Raw genomic sequence first — 19,588 nt, forward strand, 5'->3', positions numbered from 1 at the left:
AAAAAAACCACAATAAACCCCAAACCCATGAATAAACACAACAACAACAAGAAAAAATAAGATTATTGACATAAACTAGTTATAAAAAGCAAAACAAAATAAAATTTAAAAAAAACTACAAAATTTAAGGCCACACAGGAAATACGTAAGATGACAAAAAGGAAGTAACCACCCAGAATCCCCTGGGAAAAGAAAGAAATGACGCAGTTAAAAAGAAAGTTTAGCAACCATATTAAGAAATCAAAAATAAACTTTTCTGCCCAAATAGGGCACGAAAAAGTTAAAACCAACCAATTCACAGCCTCCGATCAACGGAGATAATTAAAAGAAAATAGCAATTAAGATGTTGAAGGTGAAAATTGATCCAGATAACTCTGGGCATCCGATGGAGAATCAAAAAAACGAAGGGCTCCATCTGACATGCGAATCCTTAGACGTGCAGGGTACAGCAGCGCTGGTCTTAAATCCATCTTATAGAATTCCGACATCACAGATCTGTAGCGAACCCATTGGTCCCAGATTGGTTTACTGAAATCTTCCACGAATCGGAACTTAAGATCCGAAAAATCAATGAAACCTTTAGATCGAGCGAATCGAAACAGTCTCTCCTTGTCTTGAAAGTAATGAAAACGTAAAATAACATGCCTAGGTCTATCTGACCTAGACGAGTATGATGGGATTCTGTGAACACGATCCAGTAGCGGTGGTTGGTCAGGAAATACAGTAGGGAATGCATCTTTTAAAAGTTGAGAAAAAAACTTCATGGGGTTGTTAGATTCAACAGCTTCACGCACCCCAATCATTCGTAAATTCTGCCGTCGCATTCTAGATTCCAAGTCAGAGTTTTTAAAAGTCAGAAAGTCAAGTTTCTTCTTCATTACATTAATTGTTTCTTCGATTTTCCCCATCTTAAGCTCACTTTGTTGCGCGGATTTTTGAAGATCAGATATAGCCGACTGATGTTCCGCAATAGATGTTTGCATCTTATCAATTGAATCGGCAATTTTCTGGAGATTAATTGAGATTTCCGTATGAATCAGGTCCTTAACAGAGTCTGCAATTTCCGTACGAATCATCTCCCTAACAGAGGTTGAAATTTCCCTCTGAATTAACTCCGATATAGCTTTCAAAGTCACCGGTGATTCAGTCGGAGGGAAATCCATACCTTTCGGTTTAACCGGAGGTTTACCATCCTTGCCGTTTTTCCCGTTCTTAGACATAGCAGATCTAAGTTTCATCCAGTTATCGGAGAGTTCAATTTAATTCAAAGTATTGTAAGAGTTGATGCCTTAATGGTTAATTAAAGTATAGCTGATCATAGAGAAAAAAACTCAGAGGTAATGGAGCGAGTCAAGAACGCGACTTCACTCTATGAGCGCTACCGGAAGTCCCCAGCTATACTCCTTGATCAGCCTCTCAAAGCATTTGCTTATTATTGAGGTTAGTGCGACAGGATGGCAGTTGTTCAGGCATGTTACCTTAGTCTTTTTTGGTGCAGGGACACTGGTGGATAATTTGAAGCAGGAGGGCACTCTGCACTGGGAAAGGGAGAGATTAAAAATGTCAGAAGACATACCAGCCAGTTGTGCTGCACACATCCTGATTACTCGCCCTGGGATGCCGTCCGGTTCTGCAGCTTTGCGACTGTCCACTTGTTGGAAACATCTGCGTACCTCCAGTCTTAGAAATGACCAGGTTGCAAGCTATAGCAGTGGTTTTCCTTGGAGGCTCAGAGTTAGCGACATCGAACCAAGCATAAAAGTGATTGACCTCATCTGGGAGAGAGGCCTGAATGTTGGCAGCACCACAATGTTTGGCTTTGAAGTCAGCGATGGCATGCAGCCCTTGCCACAAGTCACGTGTGCTATTCATTGTGTATGTTGACTCAGTCTTGTTCCAATAGTGTTGTTTCACGGCCTTGATAGCTTTGCGCAGATCATAGCTGCTTTTCTTGAGCTCTAGTTGATTGCCAGCGATGTAAGCTCGATGTCACGCTGTAAATGCTGCTCACACGGAGCTATTGATCCAGGGTTTCTGGTTTGGGAAGATCTGACTGACTTGGGGACAAGATCGTTGATGCACTTCCAGACGATGCACGTGACTCCATCAGTGAACTTGGAGACATCCTCATCATGGAAGACATTCCAGTTGACGTCATCAAAGCAGTCCTGCAGCATGGAGGCCGATTGGTTGGACCAGCAATGGACGGTTTTATCTATGGCCACCTCTTGTTTCAGCTTCTACCTGTACATTGGCAAAAGGAGGATCGAAGAGTTATCTGATTTTCCAAAAGCTGGGTGAAGGAGAGCTTTGTAAGTGTTGCACAAGGGAGTGTAACAGTGGTCAAATGTGTATCTCTACTAGTGCTCACCTGGATGTACTGACAAAGTTTAATGTCACAGGCGATGATGAAGGCGGCCTCTGGATGGTGCAGTCTCCAACCTGTTGATGGTCTTGTGCAGTTCCTTGAGAGCCAGGTCACTATATACACTGCTGTGATGATAAACAGCCATGAACTCACTAGACCTCCTGTAGGGTCTGCACAGCAGCGCCAGGTATTCCAGGTCTGGGAAACAAGAATTTGAGAGTATGCACATTCTGGGGGTCGCACCAAGCATTGTTGACCATGAAGCATACCCCTCTCCTTTACTCTTCTCAGTGAGGTTTTTCGACCTGTCTGCTCGGAACAAGGAGAAGAACCCGGAGGGCTCTATGGCGTGGTCCCGTATCTCCTCCATCAGCCAGGTCTCCACAAAGCACAAAACATTGCATTCCTTTGTTTCCAGCTGATAGGAAATAGGAGACCATTTTGGTGTTGATAGCTAAAATGTTGCTTTTGTTCATCTATACTCCAGTGATTTTTAATTTGCTAAGATGAGATAGGGCAGGTGACGGAGGTGTGTGTTGGGAGCGCTTCGGGTCCAGTGATCACAACACCATTAGTTTCAATATAATTATGGAGAAGGATAGGACTGGACCCAAGGTTGAGATTTTTGATTGGAGAAAGGCTAACTTTGAGGAGATGCGAAAGGATTTAGAAGGAGTGGATTGAGACAATTTGTTTTATGGGAAGGATGTAATAGAGAAATGGAGGTCATTTAAAGGTGAAATTTTGAGGGTACAGGATCTTTATGTTCCTCTTAGGTTGAAAGGAAAGGTTAAAAGTTTGAGAGAGCCATGGTTTTCAAGGGATATTGGAAACTTGGTTTGGAAAAGGAGGTGGATCTACAATAAATATAGGCAGCTTGGAGTTAATGAGGTGCTCGAGGAATATAAAGAATGTAAAAAGAATCTTAAGAAAGAAATTAGAAAAGCTAAAAGAAGATACAAGGCTGCTTTAGCAAGTAAGGTGAAAATAAATCCAAAGGGTTTCTACAGTTATATTAATAGCAAATGGATAGTGAGGGATAAAATTGGTCCCTTAGAGAATCAAAGTGGACAGCTATGTGCGGAGCCAGAAGAGATGGGGGAGATTTTGAACAATTTATTTTCTTCGGTATTCACTAAGGAGAAGGATATCAAATTGTGTGAGGTAAAGGAAACAAGAAGGGTAGTTATGGAAAGTATGATTAAAGAAGAGGAATACTGGCGCTTTTAAGGAATATAGAAGTGGATAAGTCTCCGGGTCCGGACAAGATATTCCCTCGGACCTTGAGGGAAGTTACTGTAGAAATAGCAGGGGCTCTGACAGAAATATTTCAAATGTTATTAGAAACGGGGATGGTGCCGGAGGATTGGCGTATTGCTCATGTGGTTCCATTGTTTAAAAAGGGCTCTAAGAGTAAACCTAGCAATTATCGGCCTGTGAGTTTGATGTCAGTGGTGGGTAAATTGATGGAAAGTATTCTTAGAGATGGTATATATAATTATCTGGATAGACAGGGTCTGATTAGGAACAGTCAGCATGGATTTGTGTGCGGAAGGTCATGTTTGACAAATCTTAAATTTTTTGATGAGGTTACTAGGAAAGTTGACGAGGGTAAAGCGGTGGATGTTGTCTATATGGACTTCAGTAAGGCTTTTGACAAGGTTCCTCACGAAAGGTTAGTTAGGAAGGTTCAATCGTTACACATTAATATCGAAATAGTAAAATGGATTCAGCAGTGACTGGATGGGAGACGCCAGAGAGTAGTGGTGGATAACTGTGTGTCAGATTGGAGGCTGGTGTCTAGCGGTGTGCCTCGGGGATCTGTACTGGGTCCAATGTTTTGGGTCCAATGTTGTCTGTCATATACATTAATGATCTGGATGATGGGGTGGTAAATTGGATTAGTAAGTATGCAGATAATACTAAGATAGGTGGCATTGTGGATAATGAAGTAGGTTTTCAAAGCTTGCAGAGAGATTTAGGCCAGTTAGAAGAATGTGCTGAAAGTTGGCAGATGGAGTTTGATGCTGAAAAATGTGAGGTGCTACATTTTGGTAGGACTAATCAAAATAGGACATACGTGGTAAATGGTAGGGCAGTGAAGAATGCAGTAGAACAGAGGGGTCTACGAATAATGGTGTATAGTTCCCTGAAGGTGGAATCTCATGTGGATAGGGTGGTGAAGAAAGCTTTTGGTATGCTTGCCTTTATTAATCAGAGCATTGAGTATAGGAGTTGGGATGTAATGTTGAAATTGTATAAGGCTTTGGTGAGGCCAAAATTGGAGTATTGTGTACACTTCTGGTCACTGAATTATAGGAAAGATGTCAATAAAATTGAGAGAGTACAGAGGAGATTTACTAAAATGTTGCCTGGGTTTCATCTCTTAAGTTACAGAGAAAGGTTGAAAAAGTTAGGTCTTTATTCTTTGGAGTGTAGAAGGTTGAGCGGGGACTTGATAGAGGTATTTAAAATTATGAAGGGGATAGATAGAGTTGACGTAGATAGGCTTTTTCCATTGAGAGTGGGGGAGATTCAAACAAGAAGACATGAGTTGAGAGTTAGAGGGCAAAAGTTTAGGGGTAACATGAGGGGGAACTTCTTTACTCAGAGAGTGGTAGCTGTGTGGAACGAGCTTCCAGCAGAAGTGGTTGAGGCATGTTCGATGTTGTCGTTTAAAGTTAAATTGGATAGGTATATGGACAGGAAGGGAATGGAGGGTTATGGGCTGAGTGCAGGTCGGTGGGACTATGTGAGAGTAAGAGTTCGGCACGGACTGGAAGGGCTGAGATGGCCTGTTTCCGTGCTGTAATCGTTATATGGTTTATATGTTCCTTAATTTTGCTTGTTTGAAGTTTCGAATGATGAGTTTGTGTTGCTGGGAAATAATTGGATATTGCGGTGATACCATCAGATTCAAATCTTAAGACTAGATCTAATCTTCAATGTGAAGTTCTTATTATACTATTGTATTATTGAAAATACTCTGGTTGAAATCTAAATGTTATGAAAATAAAGCAGATCTAAAAGATTGCATATATCAAAGGTACTGAATTGGTTTCTTTTATTGACATTTAAAAAAGGGTTGAAAGAAATATAAATTTTGTACACGCTTGTTAATTTAATATCAGAGCAGTTTAATTAGTTTGTATGTCATTTCATAGTTCTATTTCTAACTGACTTCTCACAATTGAGTTATTAAATTTTTCAGATTATGTTGCTGCAAAATAACATTTATATTGATTTCCAAGTTTTTTTTTTGAGTAGCTTGACTTACGAAAAATGTATTTGTTAACTTGCATTTGCAGTTGCAGATTTTTTCATGCTTTTCATATTGATTTATTTTCATAGCAACATCTGCAAGCATAGACAGAAGTGCCCCTTTAGAAATTGGGTTGCAGCGATCAACACAAGGTAGTTATGATGTATCTTAATAAACTTGAAAAAAATTGAAATGGTGCTCTTCAAAATATCAGCACTACAATTTATATTTTGTATGCTTTTCTTGTGTTTGGGAACCAACAGTTAAAAGGGCAGCTGAAGAAATATCATCAGAATTAAAGAAACCCAGGATAGAGGTAATGTTTAAATGGTTTCTATTTGTTTAAATGTATTGGGCAATGTAAGCACTTTTGCTTGGAGAAATAGTATCAGTGGTACACTTTGAGCAGTAAGATTACTAATTTGCAAGTATTAGTTTCGTGAGCTCTTAAATTCCTTGCTGTGCATTCTGTTTTTTCTTTCTCCTGGTCTTCAATCATCGAATGCTCAGTGAGGCTCTTAATAGTCCTCTTGGTCCCTGGACTGACATTTCAATCTCTTCTGCAAGAATGGCCTGATCAAAAGTTTGTATCTTTAAAGGTTGGGGGGGGCGGGGTTATATGGGAGACAGGGTTTAAAGGGTCGGCACAACATTGTGGGGTGAAGGACCAGTACTGTGCTGTGCTGTACTATTCGATGCTCTATCTGCGAATCTGAGTTTGAGGCCTCCGTTGGTCAGAGTTTACTGTGGATATTATGACCTAGCTGTCTAGATATGCAAGCCTGGGCAGTACAATATAGAGAGCAAGCTGGTGCCCATGTAGCAAGCTCCCCCTCTCCACGCATATGATGAACCCAAAGAAACGGCAGAGACCAGTACAGTTTGCTGCTAGCAGCATCAGAGGATTTGCCAATCAACATTGAACTCAATGTGGAACTGCCTTAGGGACTACAGCTCCAGATTTTTCCCTGGGAGTTTACTCCCATAGCCTTCCCCATGAGTGGGTATAGCCACAAGATCAGAATCATCCTTCTCCTGGATGAGCTGCCAACCACAGCTTATGAGCCTCATCTAACTGAAGCGACTGGTTTTAAGTCACCAGTAACCTGCCTTTACCGCTTCTCCTGTCAGTAGAAATGGTTCTGCTGGAGTTATTAGCTAAGCCACACGTGAAGACCAGGTGCCGGACTTGGTTGTCAGAGGCTATTTGAGGCACAAGCCATTGGGAGCATTTAATAGGTTGTGGGAGCTTGTCCCCATTACCACCCCCAGCTATAACAACCTTAAGTAACATGTAGCTACCTATGGCTAGAATAATTAGCATTGTCTTATTTTTGGCTTTTGTTAACCTGACAATTTTCCTTAGTTTTCTATAACTTGGCTTCCACACCGTCTGTGGCAATGAATTCCACAGATTCGCTACCATCTTGATAAATAATTTTCTCATGTCTGTTCTAAATGGATATCCATCTATTCTGAGGCTGTGCTCTCTGGTCTTGTGCTCCCCCACCGTGGAAAACATCCTCTCCATATCCACTCCTTCGAGGCCTTTCAACATTTGATAGGTTTCAATGAAATCCCCTCCCCCAACCCCTCATTCTTCTGAATTCTAGTGAGTTAAGGCCCAGAGCCATCAAACAATCCTCATATGATAAACCTTTAAATCCCGGAGTCAATTTTGTGAACCTCCTTTGAGCCCTTTCCAATGTCAGCAGTCCCTTTCTTAGATAAGGGGCCCTAAACTTCTTACAGTACTCTAGATGAGGCCTCTCCAGTGCCTTATCAAGCTTCAGCATTAAATCCTTGTTGTTACATTCCATTCCTCTTGAAATGAATGCTAACATTGCATTTGCCTTTCTCACCACCAACTCAACCAGCAAATTAACCTTTAGGGAATCCTGCACCTCTGATTTTTGAAATTTCTCTCCATTTTCAAAACAGTTTACACTTTTATTTTTTCTACCAAAGTGCATGACCATACTCTTCCCAACATTGTATTCCATCCGCCACTTCTTTCTCCATTCTCCTAATCTGTCGAGGCCATTTTGTGACTCCCTGCTTCCAGAACACTACCTGCCCCTCCACCTATACTTGCAGCATCTGTAAACTTGGCCACAAAGCCATCAATTTTTCTTTAGATTATGAGAACATTCAGTCATCTTTTATTGTCATTTGGAAATGCATACATGCATTAAGAAATGATACAATGTTTCTCTGGAGTGCTAACACAGAAAACAGGACAAACCAAAGACTAACACTGACAGAACCACATAACTATAACATATAGTTACAGCAGTGCAAAGCAATACCATAATTTGATGAAGAACAAACCATGGGCATGGTAAAAATAGTCTCAAAGTCCCCGAGTCGATCGACTCCCGAGTCCCCGATAGCAGGCGGCAAAAGGGAGAAACTCCCTGCCTTAAACCTCCAGATACTGTCAACTTGCTGATGCCTTGGAAGCAGCCAACCACAGCCGACACTGAGTGTGTCCGTCCGAAAACTTCGAGCCTCTGACCAGCCCCTCCAATACAGCCTCCCGAGTGCCATCCTCTACCGAGCGTCTTCGACCTAACCACGGCCGCTGAAACAGGCAAAGCCGAGGATTCGGGGCCTTCTGCTCCGGAGATTCCGGTTACCACACAGTAGCAGCGGCAGCGAAGTGGGCATTTCAGAAGTTTTCCAGATGTTCCTCCCTACTCTCACGTCCGTCTCCATCAAATCGGAATTGTGCACGGTCCCCTACTTGACAGATTACAGATATCATTCATTCACCGGAGAGGCTGCGCATGCTGCCGTCGTGCTGCCATCCTCTCCTCAATTTACAGTTACAGATTTAGATCAATTCCATCGTCAATGACATATAACCTAAAAAGGAGTGGTTTCAAAACCGACCCCTGCGGAACACCACTAGTCACTGGCAGCCAACCAGAAAAGGCTCCCTGTATTCCCGCTCTTTGCCTCCTGCAAATCAGTCAATCTTCTATCCATGCTAGTATCTTTCTTGAAATATTATCTTGTTGTCTTGCTAAGCATCCTAATATGCGGCACCTTGTGAAAGGCTTTATGAAAATCCCTGTAAACAACATCCATTGACTCTCCTTTGTCTATCCTGCTTATTTCTTCAAAGAATTCCAAGGGATTTGTCAGGCAAGATTTTCCCTTAAGGAAACCATACTGACTTTATCATGTGCCCCCAAGCATCCTGAGACCTCATCCTTAACAATAGATTCCAACATCTTCCCAACCATTGAGGTCAGACTAACTGGCCTATAATTTCCTTTCTTTTGCCTCCCTCCCTTCTTGAAGTCTGGAGTAACATCTGCAATTTTTCGGTCCTCGGGAACCATGTCCGAATCTATTAATTCTTGAAAGGTCATGACTAATGCCTCCTTAATCTCTTCAGCCATCCCTTTCACAACCCTGGGGTGTAGACTTTCTGATCCAGTTGATTTATCTACCTTCAGACCTTTCAATTTCCCAAGCACCTTCTCCCTAGTAATGGCAACTTCTTACTTGCGGCCCCCGTGACACTCTTGAACTTCTGGCAAACAGCTGGTGTCTTTGACAATGAAGACTGATGTAGAACGCTTAATCAGTTCGTCTGCCTTTTTTTTTTGTCCCCTATTACTACTTTCCAGCGTCATTTTCCAGCGGTCTGATTATATATTCTCACCTCTCTTTTACACTTATATCGGAAGAAACTTTTGGTATCCTTTATGACTTTTTTTTGCCTTCTGTTTTTTAAAAGCTTCTCAGTCCTCTAATTTCCCACTAATTTTTGCTCTATTACATGCCATTTCTTTGGATTGTATGTTGGCTTTGACTTCCCTTGTCACTCATGGTTGCATCATCTTGCCTTTAGAATACTATTTCTTTGAGTTGTATCTATTCTTCATTTTCTGAATTGCTCCCAGAATCTCCAGTCATTGCTGCTCTGCTGTCATCTCTGCTAGTGTCTCCTTCCAGTTAACATTGGCTAGCTCCTCTTTCATGCCTCTGTAATTCCCTTTATTCCACTGTAATACTGATATATCTGACTTTAGCTTCTCCCTTTCAAATTGCAGGGTGAAATATTTCAAAGCGGTGGTGAATTAATAATTATTAACCTTGATGCTTTGGAGAGAGGAAATAATGGGATGTAAATTTGTATGTAATGGAATGATGGATAAACAGGACCTAGTATGGAGCAATAAATAATTTACTGGAGAAACTGGTTGAACACAGCATCTGTGGCTTGAGGAGGAATTGTTGATGCTTTAGATCAAAGCCCAGTATCAGGACAATAACCCTGCATCCTGGATCACGACATAAACAATTTTATCTACTGCAAGTTTAAATCTATTTTGTACAGAGGATGGGTGAAAGCAGATACAGAAAAAATAATTTTAAGAGAATATGTTTGTCATCAGAACTATTTTACTATGTGAAGGAGCTCACAAAAATGGAGATTAAAATAGTGTGAGGACTGGAAAACTTTGTAGCTTATAATGCACGAATCAGAGCCATGTTTACTGTTAGGCATCAAAAAAGAGTTTTTCCATGTTAATAATTTGAAATGATCTGAATAGTTTTAGATTATTTATGGTTACTTCTTAGAATGTATTGTATTTTGACTAGTAGAAGTTCAAGTTTATTGACATTCAACCGTACACATTTATAAAGCTAAATGAAACAATGTTCCTCCTGGACCAAGGTGAAAAACAGAGTACATTTTTAACATGCAGCACAAAGTAATATTAACACAATAATATTAGTAGATAGTTAAAAATATTCTGTACATTTACAAGTTGACATAACGTGCATATGTAACATATAGTTAAATATACTGACACTGTCATAACAGTGTGTATTAGGTGGTAGCAGACTAGTATTTTACCTTCCACAAACAAGAGAAAATCTGCAGATGCTGGAAATCCAAGCAGCACACACAAAAGCTGAAGCAACTCAGCAGGCCAGGCAGCATCTCTGGAAAAGATGCTGGGCTTCTTTGTCGATGTTTCAGGCTGAGACCCTTCATCAGGACTGGGGAGAAAAAGATGAGTCAGAATAAGAAAGTGGGGGGAGGGAGGGAAGAACAAGGTGATAGGTGAAATTGGGAGGGGGTGGGGTGAAGTGAAGCGCTGAGAAGTTGATTGGTGAGATACAGGGCCTGAGAAGGGGGGAATCTAATGGGAGAGGACAGAAGGTCATGGAAGAAAGAAAAGGAGGAGGACATCCAGAGCGAGGTGATTGGTATGTAAGGAGATAAGGTGAGTGATGGGAATGGTGAAGGTGGGGTGGGGCATTACCCTAAGTTTGAGAAATCGATGTTCATGTCATCAAGTTGGAGGAATGGGAAGTGGAATTGAAATGGGTAGCCACTGGGAGATCCCACTTTTTCTGGTGGACAGAGCATAAGTGCTCAGCATCGGGTCTCACTGATACTCCTCAGGGATTGCTGGCTACTCGACTCCCGTGATTCATTCATCCCTCTCCAGTGATCTCCCTCCTGGCACTTATCCTTGCAAGCAGAACAAGTATTACACCTATCCCTGCACCTCCCCCATCACTACCGTTCAGGGCCCCAAACAGTCCTTCCAGGTGAGGCAACACTTCACCTATGAGTGTGTTGGGGTCATCTACTGTATCCAGTGCTCCTGGTGTGGCCTCCTTTATATCGGCCAGAAAAAGCAGGATCTTCCCGTAGCCACGCATTTTAATTCCACTTCCTATTCCCATTCCGACATGTCCATAGGACTGTAAGACAAAGGAGCAGAATTAGGCCATTCAGCCTGTCGAGTTTTCTCTGCCATTCCATCATTGCTGATTCCAGATCCTACTCAGCCCCATACACCCGTCTTCTTGCCATATCCTTTGATGTCCTGACTGATCAGCTTCCGCCTTAAATATACCCATGGACTTGTCCTTCACCGCAGTCTGTGGCAGGGCATTCCACAGATTCACTACTCTCTGGCTAAAAAAAATTCTTCCTTAACTATGTTATAGAAGGTTGCCCCTCAATTTTGAGGAGGTGCCATCTAGTTCTGGATACCCCCTCCATAGGAAACATCCTCTCCACATCTACCCTATCTAGTCCTTTCAACATTTGGTTGGTTTCAATGAGATTCCCTATATTCTTCTAAGTTCTAGTGAGTACAGACCCTTGTCGGTCCATGGCCGCCTCTTCTTTCGTGATGAGGCCACATTCAGGTTGGAGGAACAACAGTTTATATTCTCTATGGCTAGCCTCCAACCTGATGGCATGAACATCAATTTCTTAATCTTAAGGTAATCTCCTCCCCCCTTCACCATTCCTGACTCCTACTTCCCTCTCTCACCTTATCTCCTTACCTGCCTGTTACCTCCCTCTGGTGCTCCTCCCCATTTTTCTTCTTCCATGGCCTTCTGTCTTCTCCTATCAGATTCCCCCTTCTCTAGCCCTGTACCTTTTTCACCAACCAACTTCCCAGCTCTTTACTTCACCCCTCCCCCTCTCCCGGTTTTATCTTCACCTTGTGGTTCTTCTTCCCCCTCCTCCCACTTTCTTACTCTGACTCCTCATCTTTTTTGCCAGTTCTGATGAAGGATCTTGGCCTGAAATTTTGACTGTACTCATGGATGCTGCCTGCCTGCTGAGTTCCTCCAGCATTTTGTGTGTATTTTACTTGGTATATTTTGTAATGATCAAACTGTGGTGGTTTATAAAAACTTGGATGGTTTATGTTAATTAGGATGAAGAGCGTGTGCGACTTGACAAAGAGCGTTTGGCAGCTCGATTGGAAGGCCACAAAGAAGGCATTGTACAGACGGAGCAGATCAGGTAAATTGAATACCCAATGCTTTTGGACAATAGAAATTTTATAATAGAATAAAACAAAATTATTTGCAATTGATTAGGGTGATTGTCAGGCATGCCATATTAATTTCCCCTTTGTGACTCCTCCGTAATCCTATCAAGATGGAATAAAATCCCATGATACCTTCATGGTTGTAAATCATTTAAATTAGATGTGTTTTAGAAGGTAGGAACATGCACGCACGCACGCTTGCTCCATACGTATATTGCCTTTTTGGTCCCTGACTGGACTTTCCCTGATGACCCTCTTGCTCCTAATGTAGTAAAACTATTTAAATCTCCACCTTGAAGTTGTTAAATTAGGGATGTTTAAAATATTTGCTCTGATGAAAAACTGATGGGTTATTAATTGAAGGATTTAAGTTAGAATATAAAGTTTGTGCTGCTAAAATGCTACTCAGATTTTTTATCACTTTATCATTTTAAATTTAAATTGGTCAAAACTTGCCACTTTTTCTCATATTTCCTTTAAGTTCACTTGGTCCCAGTTCTCTATACTTCCTTTAAGCTGTTGGAGTTGTAATATAGTGCTTCTCGTAAACTGGAAAGTTTATTATTTCACAGCATAACATGTTAAAAATAAACCATAAATGCCAAATTTTTGTGGTGTCAATAAGAGGAACGTACAATTGTCGACATACCTAAACGTCTGGATCCACCAAAGTCAGAAAGATGCCGGATTATTGGAACTTCACTGTCGCTGGTTAAGTCCAAAATTCACCGTGAAAGTTGTGAAGTTCCCCTCTAAATCTTTTATCCATTTTGTAAACCTGTGTCTTTTAGTTTTATTTATCTCTAAGGGGAAAGATTCCTGCTGTCTACCTATACCTCTTATGACTTTATAAATCTCATTCATTTCAACTCATTCCCTCCTCTGCTCCAGAGAAAACAGCCAGCCTGACCAGTCTTTCTTCACCACAGCTTCGTGAATCCCCTCTGTACCCTCTCAGCCTATCTTTCAGTGGTGTGGTGAGCTGAATTATGCTCGGTACTCTATCTGTAGTCTGACCAATACTTTATAAGGTTGGAACGTAACCTTCCTCCTTTTGTATTCAGTGTTTCAACAAAGTCATCCCATATGTTTTCTTAACCATGTTATCTACCTGTGCTGCACTGTCAGGGATCTTTGGATGTCTATATCAAGGTCCCTCTGTTCTTCAGTATTACCACGTTTCCTAAGATTACCTTCCACACTTTCAACAACTTCACTATTCTTCGTGTCATCTGCAAACATAGTGATAATACCACCTACGTCACAAGCTCATCAAACTTGCATCACAAACAGCAAGTCCCAGTACTAATTACGTTGAAACACTTACTGCATCTAACCACAAAAACACCCCTTTTCCATCACCTCCGTCTTCAATGGCCAGTATAATTTTCTGTCCATTTTATGCATCAGTTCATACTGTGTGTATCATGCAGTAAATCTGTTGTACCACGTAATGTTCATTAAGTGTTGTCTTTGTTTTCTATTAACTCTATCCTTCTTACTTATCAAATAGCAAAGAGCCTGCAGCTCTGAGGTGCAGAGTGTCTTTGTGCATGATTTGCAGAAAGGTTACTAGGTGAATAAGGCAAACAACAGGAATTCTGCAGATGCTGGAAATTCAAGCAACACACATCAAAGTTGCTGGTGAACGCAGCAGGCCAGGCAGCATCTCTAGGAAGAGGTACAGTCGACGTTTCAGGCCGAGACCCTTCGTCAGGACCAAATGAAGGAAGAGTTAGTAAGAGACTTGAAAGTGGGAGGGGGAGATCGAAAATGATAGGAGAAGACAGGAGGGGGAGGAATGGAGCCAAGAGCTGGACAGGTGATTGGCAAAAGGGATATGAGAGGATCATGGGACAGGAGGTCCGGGGAGAAGGAACAGGGCGGGGGAACCCAGAGGATGGGCAAGGGGTATAGTCAGAGGGACAGAGGGAGAAAAAGGAGAGTGAGAGAAAGAATGTGTGTATATAAATAAATAACGGATGGGGTACGAGGGGGAGGTGGGGCATTAGCGGAAGTTAGAGAAGTCAATGTTCATGTCATCAGGTTGGAGCCTACCCAGACGGAATATAAGGTGTTGTTCCTCCAACCTGAGTGTGGCTTCATCTTTACAGTAGAGGAGGCCGTGGATAGACATGTCAGAATGGGAATGGGATGTGGAATTAAAATGTGTGGCCACTGGGAGATCCTGCTTCCTCTGGCGGACAGAGCGTAGGTGTTCAGCAAAATGGTCTCCCAGTCTGCGTCGGGTCTCGCCAATATATAGAAGGCCACATCGGGAGCACCGGACGCAGTACACCTACGCTCTGTCCGTAGGTGTACTTCTATAGTCCGTATTTGTCTGTAAACAAATCATCTACCCAAAAAGAAATCCACTCTTAACAGTCCCTTCTCTTGGCCCTCCTGGACAAATTAAATTTGTATCAGGAAAGGCCAACCTTGGAGGATCTGCTCAAATAGGGCAGCAAAAATGCCCTGTCTTGAAATTCCCCTCCAATTTTATGTACCTCGATATCTATCCTCGCATTACCTACCAGATGTTAAGCAGAGAGGCTGTTCCAAGTCTTTAGGAATGTGGCTCCTTTCGTGTGCCTGCTCTTTCCCTGCAGGCTGACTGCATCTTAATCACATTTCTTTGTCTTCAGCCCTTTATCCTCTGGTCACTGAAACTCTCCTTCCAGGAGCACCCACAGGCTCTCTCATCGATGTACAGGAAGGGGTTGGGGTGGCCTCTACGTAAACGTCTGCAAGGACCTCTCCCTGGTGGCACCCCCTTCCGAACTGCCCGGTCGATCACTGGCCCAACTGCTGAAAAGGGCCCAATTCCTCAGACTGGGGTGACTGCTTCCAGATGCCGTGTGCATTCTGAAATGCCATCGAAATGGTGGAACTTGCCGTCTCTGCTTTAACTGAGAAATCCCTCCCCGTCTACTTCCCAATAAATTTCTATATTATGGTATAAAATTAATCACCTACCTTCAGCAACCAGCCTTCTTTATAGAGTACCATTGTCATCACACTTTAGCAGGCTATTCATGGTTTTCCAAAACGTTCTCAGTGTCTTCTGCCACGCTCTCGGCGTTTTCTGCCTTTGTTTTCTCCGGGTATGTTTTCATCAGCTGTGGTCAGGTCTGGCATGGCCGGCTGGTGTTCCTCTCTTAGGTTCTCTGTAATTACATAGTTACTGGGTACATTTGGTTCCCCACTCCGTCTGTGGGAGCAACAAGAGGGTGAGTTGTATGCTTTAACCTGAGTCCAGGTTTTCCACTGGCTGCCTCACCGAGTCTGTACACAGTTTGAGTGCTCTCTGTGGTCCTGTCCACCTGGGAGCAAATCCTGGCCTTTCTGGCAGCACCCTCACCATAACTTGGTCGCCAGGCTGTGGAAGAGCTATTCCCTTTCCCTCTGGCTCTTTCTGATCAGTGATTTGCTGCTGCTGTTTCGCTCAGTCCTCTAATACTTTAAGCTGGTTACCAAGGTCTTTCACATATTGGGTCATTCTATCCCTGTAAGCCCCAGGCTCCCCGCAACCCGTAATTACTCCATAAGGGAGTCGCATTGCTCCCCCATCAATAATTCGTAGGGGCTGAGACCCAAAATGCGGTTCGGGGTTGCGCGCAATCTCATCGAGATTCCTGGTAATACATCCACTCATGTCTTTCCTGTCTCAGCTATAGCTTTGGCTAACGCATTCTTGATTGTTCGGTTCATCCTTTCTACCATCCCTGAACTCTGGGGGTGGTAAGGTACGTGGAATCGTTGTCGAATCCCTAGCAGTCGGCACATTTCCTTCATCACTTTCCCTGTGAAATATGTTCCCTGATCTGAATCCACCTGAACTGGAGTTCCCCATGCAGCGGTGTGGGTGGTGCAGTCCCTTGTTGGGAAAGCCTCTACCCACCAGGTGAAGTGATCCATAATTTCTAGAATGTAGCTTCTTCCCCTGCTTTTTGGCAGGGGCCCTGTGAAGTCTATCTGGATGTTTTCCCCGGGTCCCCTCGGCCGAGGCTGATCTGCCAGCTGTAGCTTGCTGCCCTTACCAGAGTTATGCTGGGCACAAATGATACAATAGCAGCAGAATTTCTCAACATCCTTGCCCATCCCTGGCCACCACCAGTCCTACCGGAGTGTTGTGATCATGCTCTGCCTTCCATGATGCATCACCCCATGATATAACTTCAGTAGTATCTGTCTAATACAATGTGGGGCCACCGCGACTGTTTCCTCCCCATGTGTCCAGTACCCATCTGGTCCCTCCTTTGCTCCTTTTCTCCTCCGTTTTTCCTTCTCTTCTGCCTCTACCTCTTCATATAATTTTACTAAGCTGGCTTCTGTTGTTTCCTCCTGCACACTTGCAATTTCAATTGCCTCTTGTTCCTCTGCTGCTTTATTTGCAGTAATGTCTGCCCTCGGAGGGAAAACTTTATGTTCTGGAATGGCTGCAGTCTCTCTGAGTATCCCCTGGTGTTTTTGTTCCTTGGCTATACCCTTAACAGCGGTCAGTGTGTCAATTTGTATAGGGTCCTGCTTAGGGGGTTTATACAGACCCTCCTCTATTTTAACTGGGTCTATCTTTACCTGCCCACAATCTTGCTTGTCTCTTGCCCATACTGCTGGGAACTGCTGACAAAGTAACCCATAGACACCGTCCTGGCCCCTTTCTCTAATGATCGGGGCCGCTGCGCCTATGCTATCCAGGCCGTGTATTCTGTTGGTTGTACGCATTCACTGTCCCTGACTCGTCCATATTATTTCTCCTTTTCCTGAATCTATAACAGCTCCTGCTTCCCTTAGGATATCTATTCCAATGATCGTGCCTTCATTATTTGGACATCCCAAAAATACACTGGAAGCTGCACTCCCCCAATTTCTAGTATTTGCTTCTTGCTTCTTTCTGCTATTACTGTTTTTCCTCCTACACCCCTGAGATAACTGGCCTGTCCGGTTTTTGGTAAGGGCAAGTCTGTTATTGATACAGGTGCCCCCGTGTCCACTAATATATTGCATTGCTGTCCCCCTAACAAAGCCGTTATGTACATCCGTGAGTCATCAGAGCTGGCGGTGGAGCCCGCTGCCACATCCTTTTCTGCCTTAAGAGGCGCTGTCACTAACTCTTTAATCTGATTGACAGTCAGACTGGTAGCTGATGGGGTGAGTGACTGGGTGTCTGCTGTGACCTTTGCCTGGGTTTTCCCCCTCCCTTTTGGACACTGTCTCCAGCCATGTCCCAATAGGCCACAGCTGTAGCATGTCAACTCCTTCACTGTCTTATACCTGGTCCAACAGTCCTTTGCTAGGTGCCTGGCTGCCGGCAAGCAAAGCAAACTCTCCGGGACATCACAGCAGCTGCATCCACTATACCCACTTTACAATTTCTCTTGCCTTTTCATTGGTCTATCTCACTGGCCCGTGAAACTATCTCAGAGTGGTTGGACCCTACCATTATGCCTAAATCTAAAACTTCTTGGTGGGCTGAGCTCAGGCCTTCCTTCAGCATTTTTAGGACGACTAGGCCATCCCTCCCTTGGTTATCCAACCCGGAATACTCCTCGTACACTCAGTATTTACGTTCTGCGTAATCCATGGCTATCTCGTCAGCCTTTTGAATCACTGCCATTATCATTTCCCAGCTACTCTCGCCTCCCTCCAGCCGCTGCGTCACTTCCCCTTTAAAAGAGCGATATCTTTCTTCATTACTGGCGCTCCTGGTAGTTGCCCATGTACCATCCCGCACCCCCTGGGCGATACTGTCCCACATGTTCCTTGGCCACTTTGCTTTCACTAACACGTGTGTATTTTTGGGGTGCATCTGGTGAATTTCAACCATTTCCTCGAGTTTGCGCCAGAATTCTGAATTCCCACAGGCAACTTTAAGTGACAGCAACTCGGACAAAATGCTCTGTTTCTCCCTGGGGTGAAGGGCTTATAAATAGTTGTAATCAAGGTCAAGGGTTGGCTCGGATCATCAGGGTTCTCAACCTGACGTTGCCTGACCTCAATAGGTGCCACTCTGGTAGATCAATCTGGGTAAAACCTCTCCCTGAGATATCCCCACACTGCGCAAAATGTCATAGACGGGTAGCAGTTAAACAGTATATACTTAAAACCACAGAGTATGTATTCCACAATCTGCCACCTTTGGGTACCTGAACTCATAATGCCTGTTGTATTCCTTTGTATCACACTTGCACACGCATACACTAAAATGCAGCTCCCCGAACGAGTATACACGCCCCTACTCTGGCGTCCCGAACCGTACCGTTGGTTACCACCCTTCGCAACTGGTGGTCCAACTCTCACCAAGTTAACATGCAAAGATTGCTCACACATAAACACACATGCTCACACTACTTTAATATCTACCAGTTCCGCTCTCCACGTTCATGATACCTCTGACTGAACAAATCCAAGTGTGAGTGTTACTTTAGAAAAATACTCACCAACTTAAGACTGCTTGGCACGCTGGCCATATGACGGGTCACGAAGGTATCCCACTCCTGACACCAAATGTTGTAGCGTGGTTGAAATTACTGGAGAGAGAGAGTCACTGGTAGATACAAAGCAGCTCCTTTATTCGACACAACAAGGTACAGCAGGTATCTACGTACTGAGACGCTTTCTGCAGAAAGGTCTGCTAGCTAAATGTGGGCTCGATATTTATATGCTAAACACAAAGGCAATCACTACTTAAAAAGTTACAGACAATGCTTCCTTTTGAAGTTACATACAAATATCACACCTTCGGATTTCATCCTTCTGACGCCAACGTGTCTGAGTTGGTATCCACGGCCTTTAGTTCAATCCATAATACATTTATTTGACATTTTACGTGCTAACATAGAAGACAATTAATATTTATAATGTATAGATAATACTGTCTTCGAAACTACAGCATCAGGCACCAGAAGCATCTCTGGTATTTACACCTTTTAGGAAGCCCATTGTGGTGGACTCAATCCACAGTCCTTTGTCAAACAGTTAAAATAGAAGTCTGGTGGCCAAAGTCATTTAAGTGTAAACAAATCATCTACCCAAAAAGAAATCCACTCTAACAGCTAGCACTCAAATAAAAATATATGTGATTCAGCAGGGCTAGCAACATTTATTAATTGGGATATAGAATTAATA

General features: G+C 43.1%; 1 protein-coding gene across 1 annotated transcript in view; it reads left to right on the forward strand.

Annotated features, from left to right (window-relative positions):
* Nucleotides 1-19,588, forward strand: part of cdc73 (cell division cycle 73, Paf1/RNA polymerase II complex component, homolog (S. cerevisiae)) — a 341,062-nt gene that overhangs the window by 38,403 nt on the left and 283,071 nt on the right. The window contains exons 4-6 of the mRNA XM_063063850.1: nt 5,720-5,782; nt 5,894-5,946; nt 12,344-12,432. Coding sequence (XP_062919920.1) covers nt 5,720-5,782; nt 5,894-5,946; nt 12,344-12,432 — 205 coding nt within the window. The remainder of the gene's footprint in view (nt 1-5,719; nt 5,783-5,893; nt 5,947-12,343; nt 12,433-19,588) is intronic.

The sequence above is a fragment of the Mobula hypostoma genome, chromosome 12, assembly GCF_963921235.1.
Source record: "Mobula hypostoma chromosome 12, sMobHyp1.1, whole genome shotgun sequence".
NCBI classification, from domain to species: domain Eukaryota; kingdom Metazoa; phylum Chordata; class Chondrichthyes; order Myliobatiformes; family Myliobatidae; genus Mobula; species Mobula hypostoma.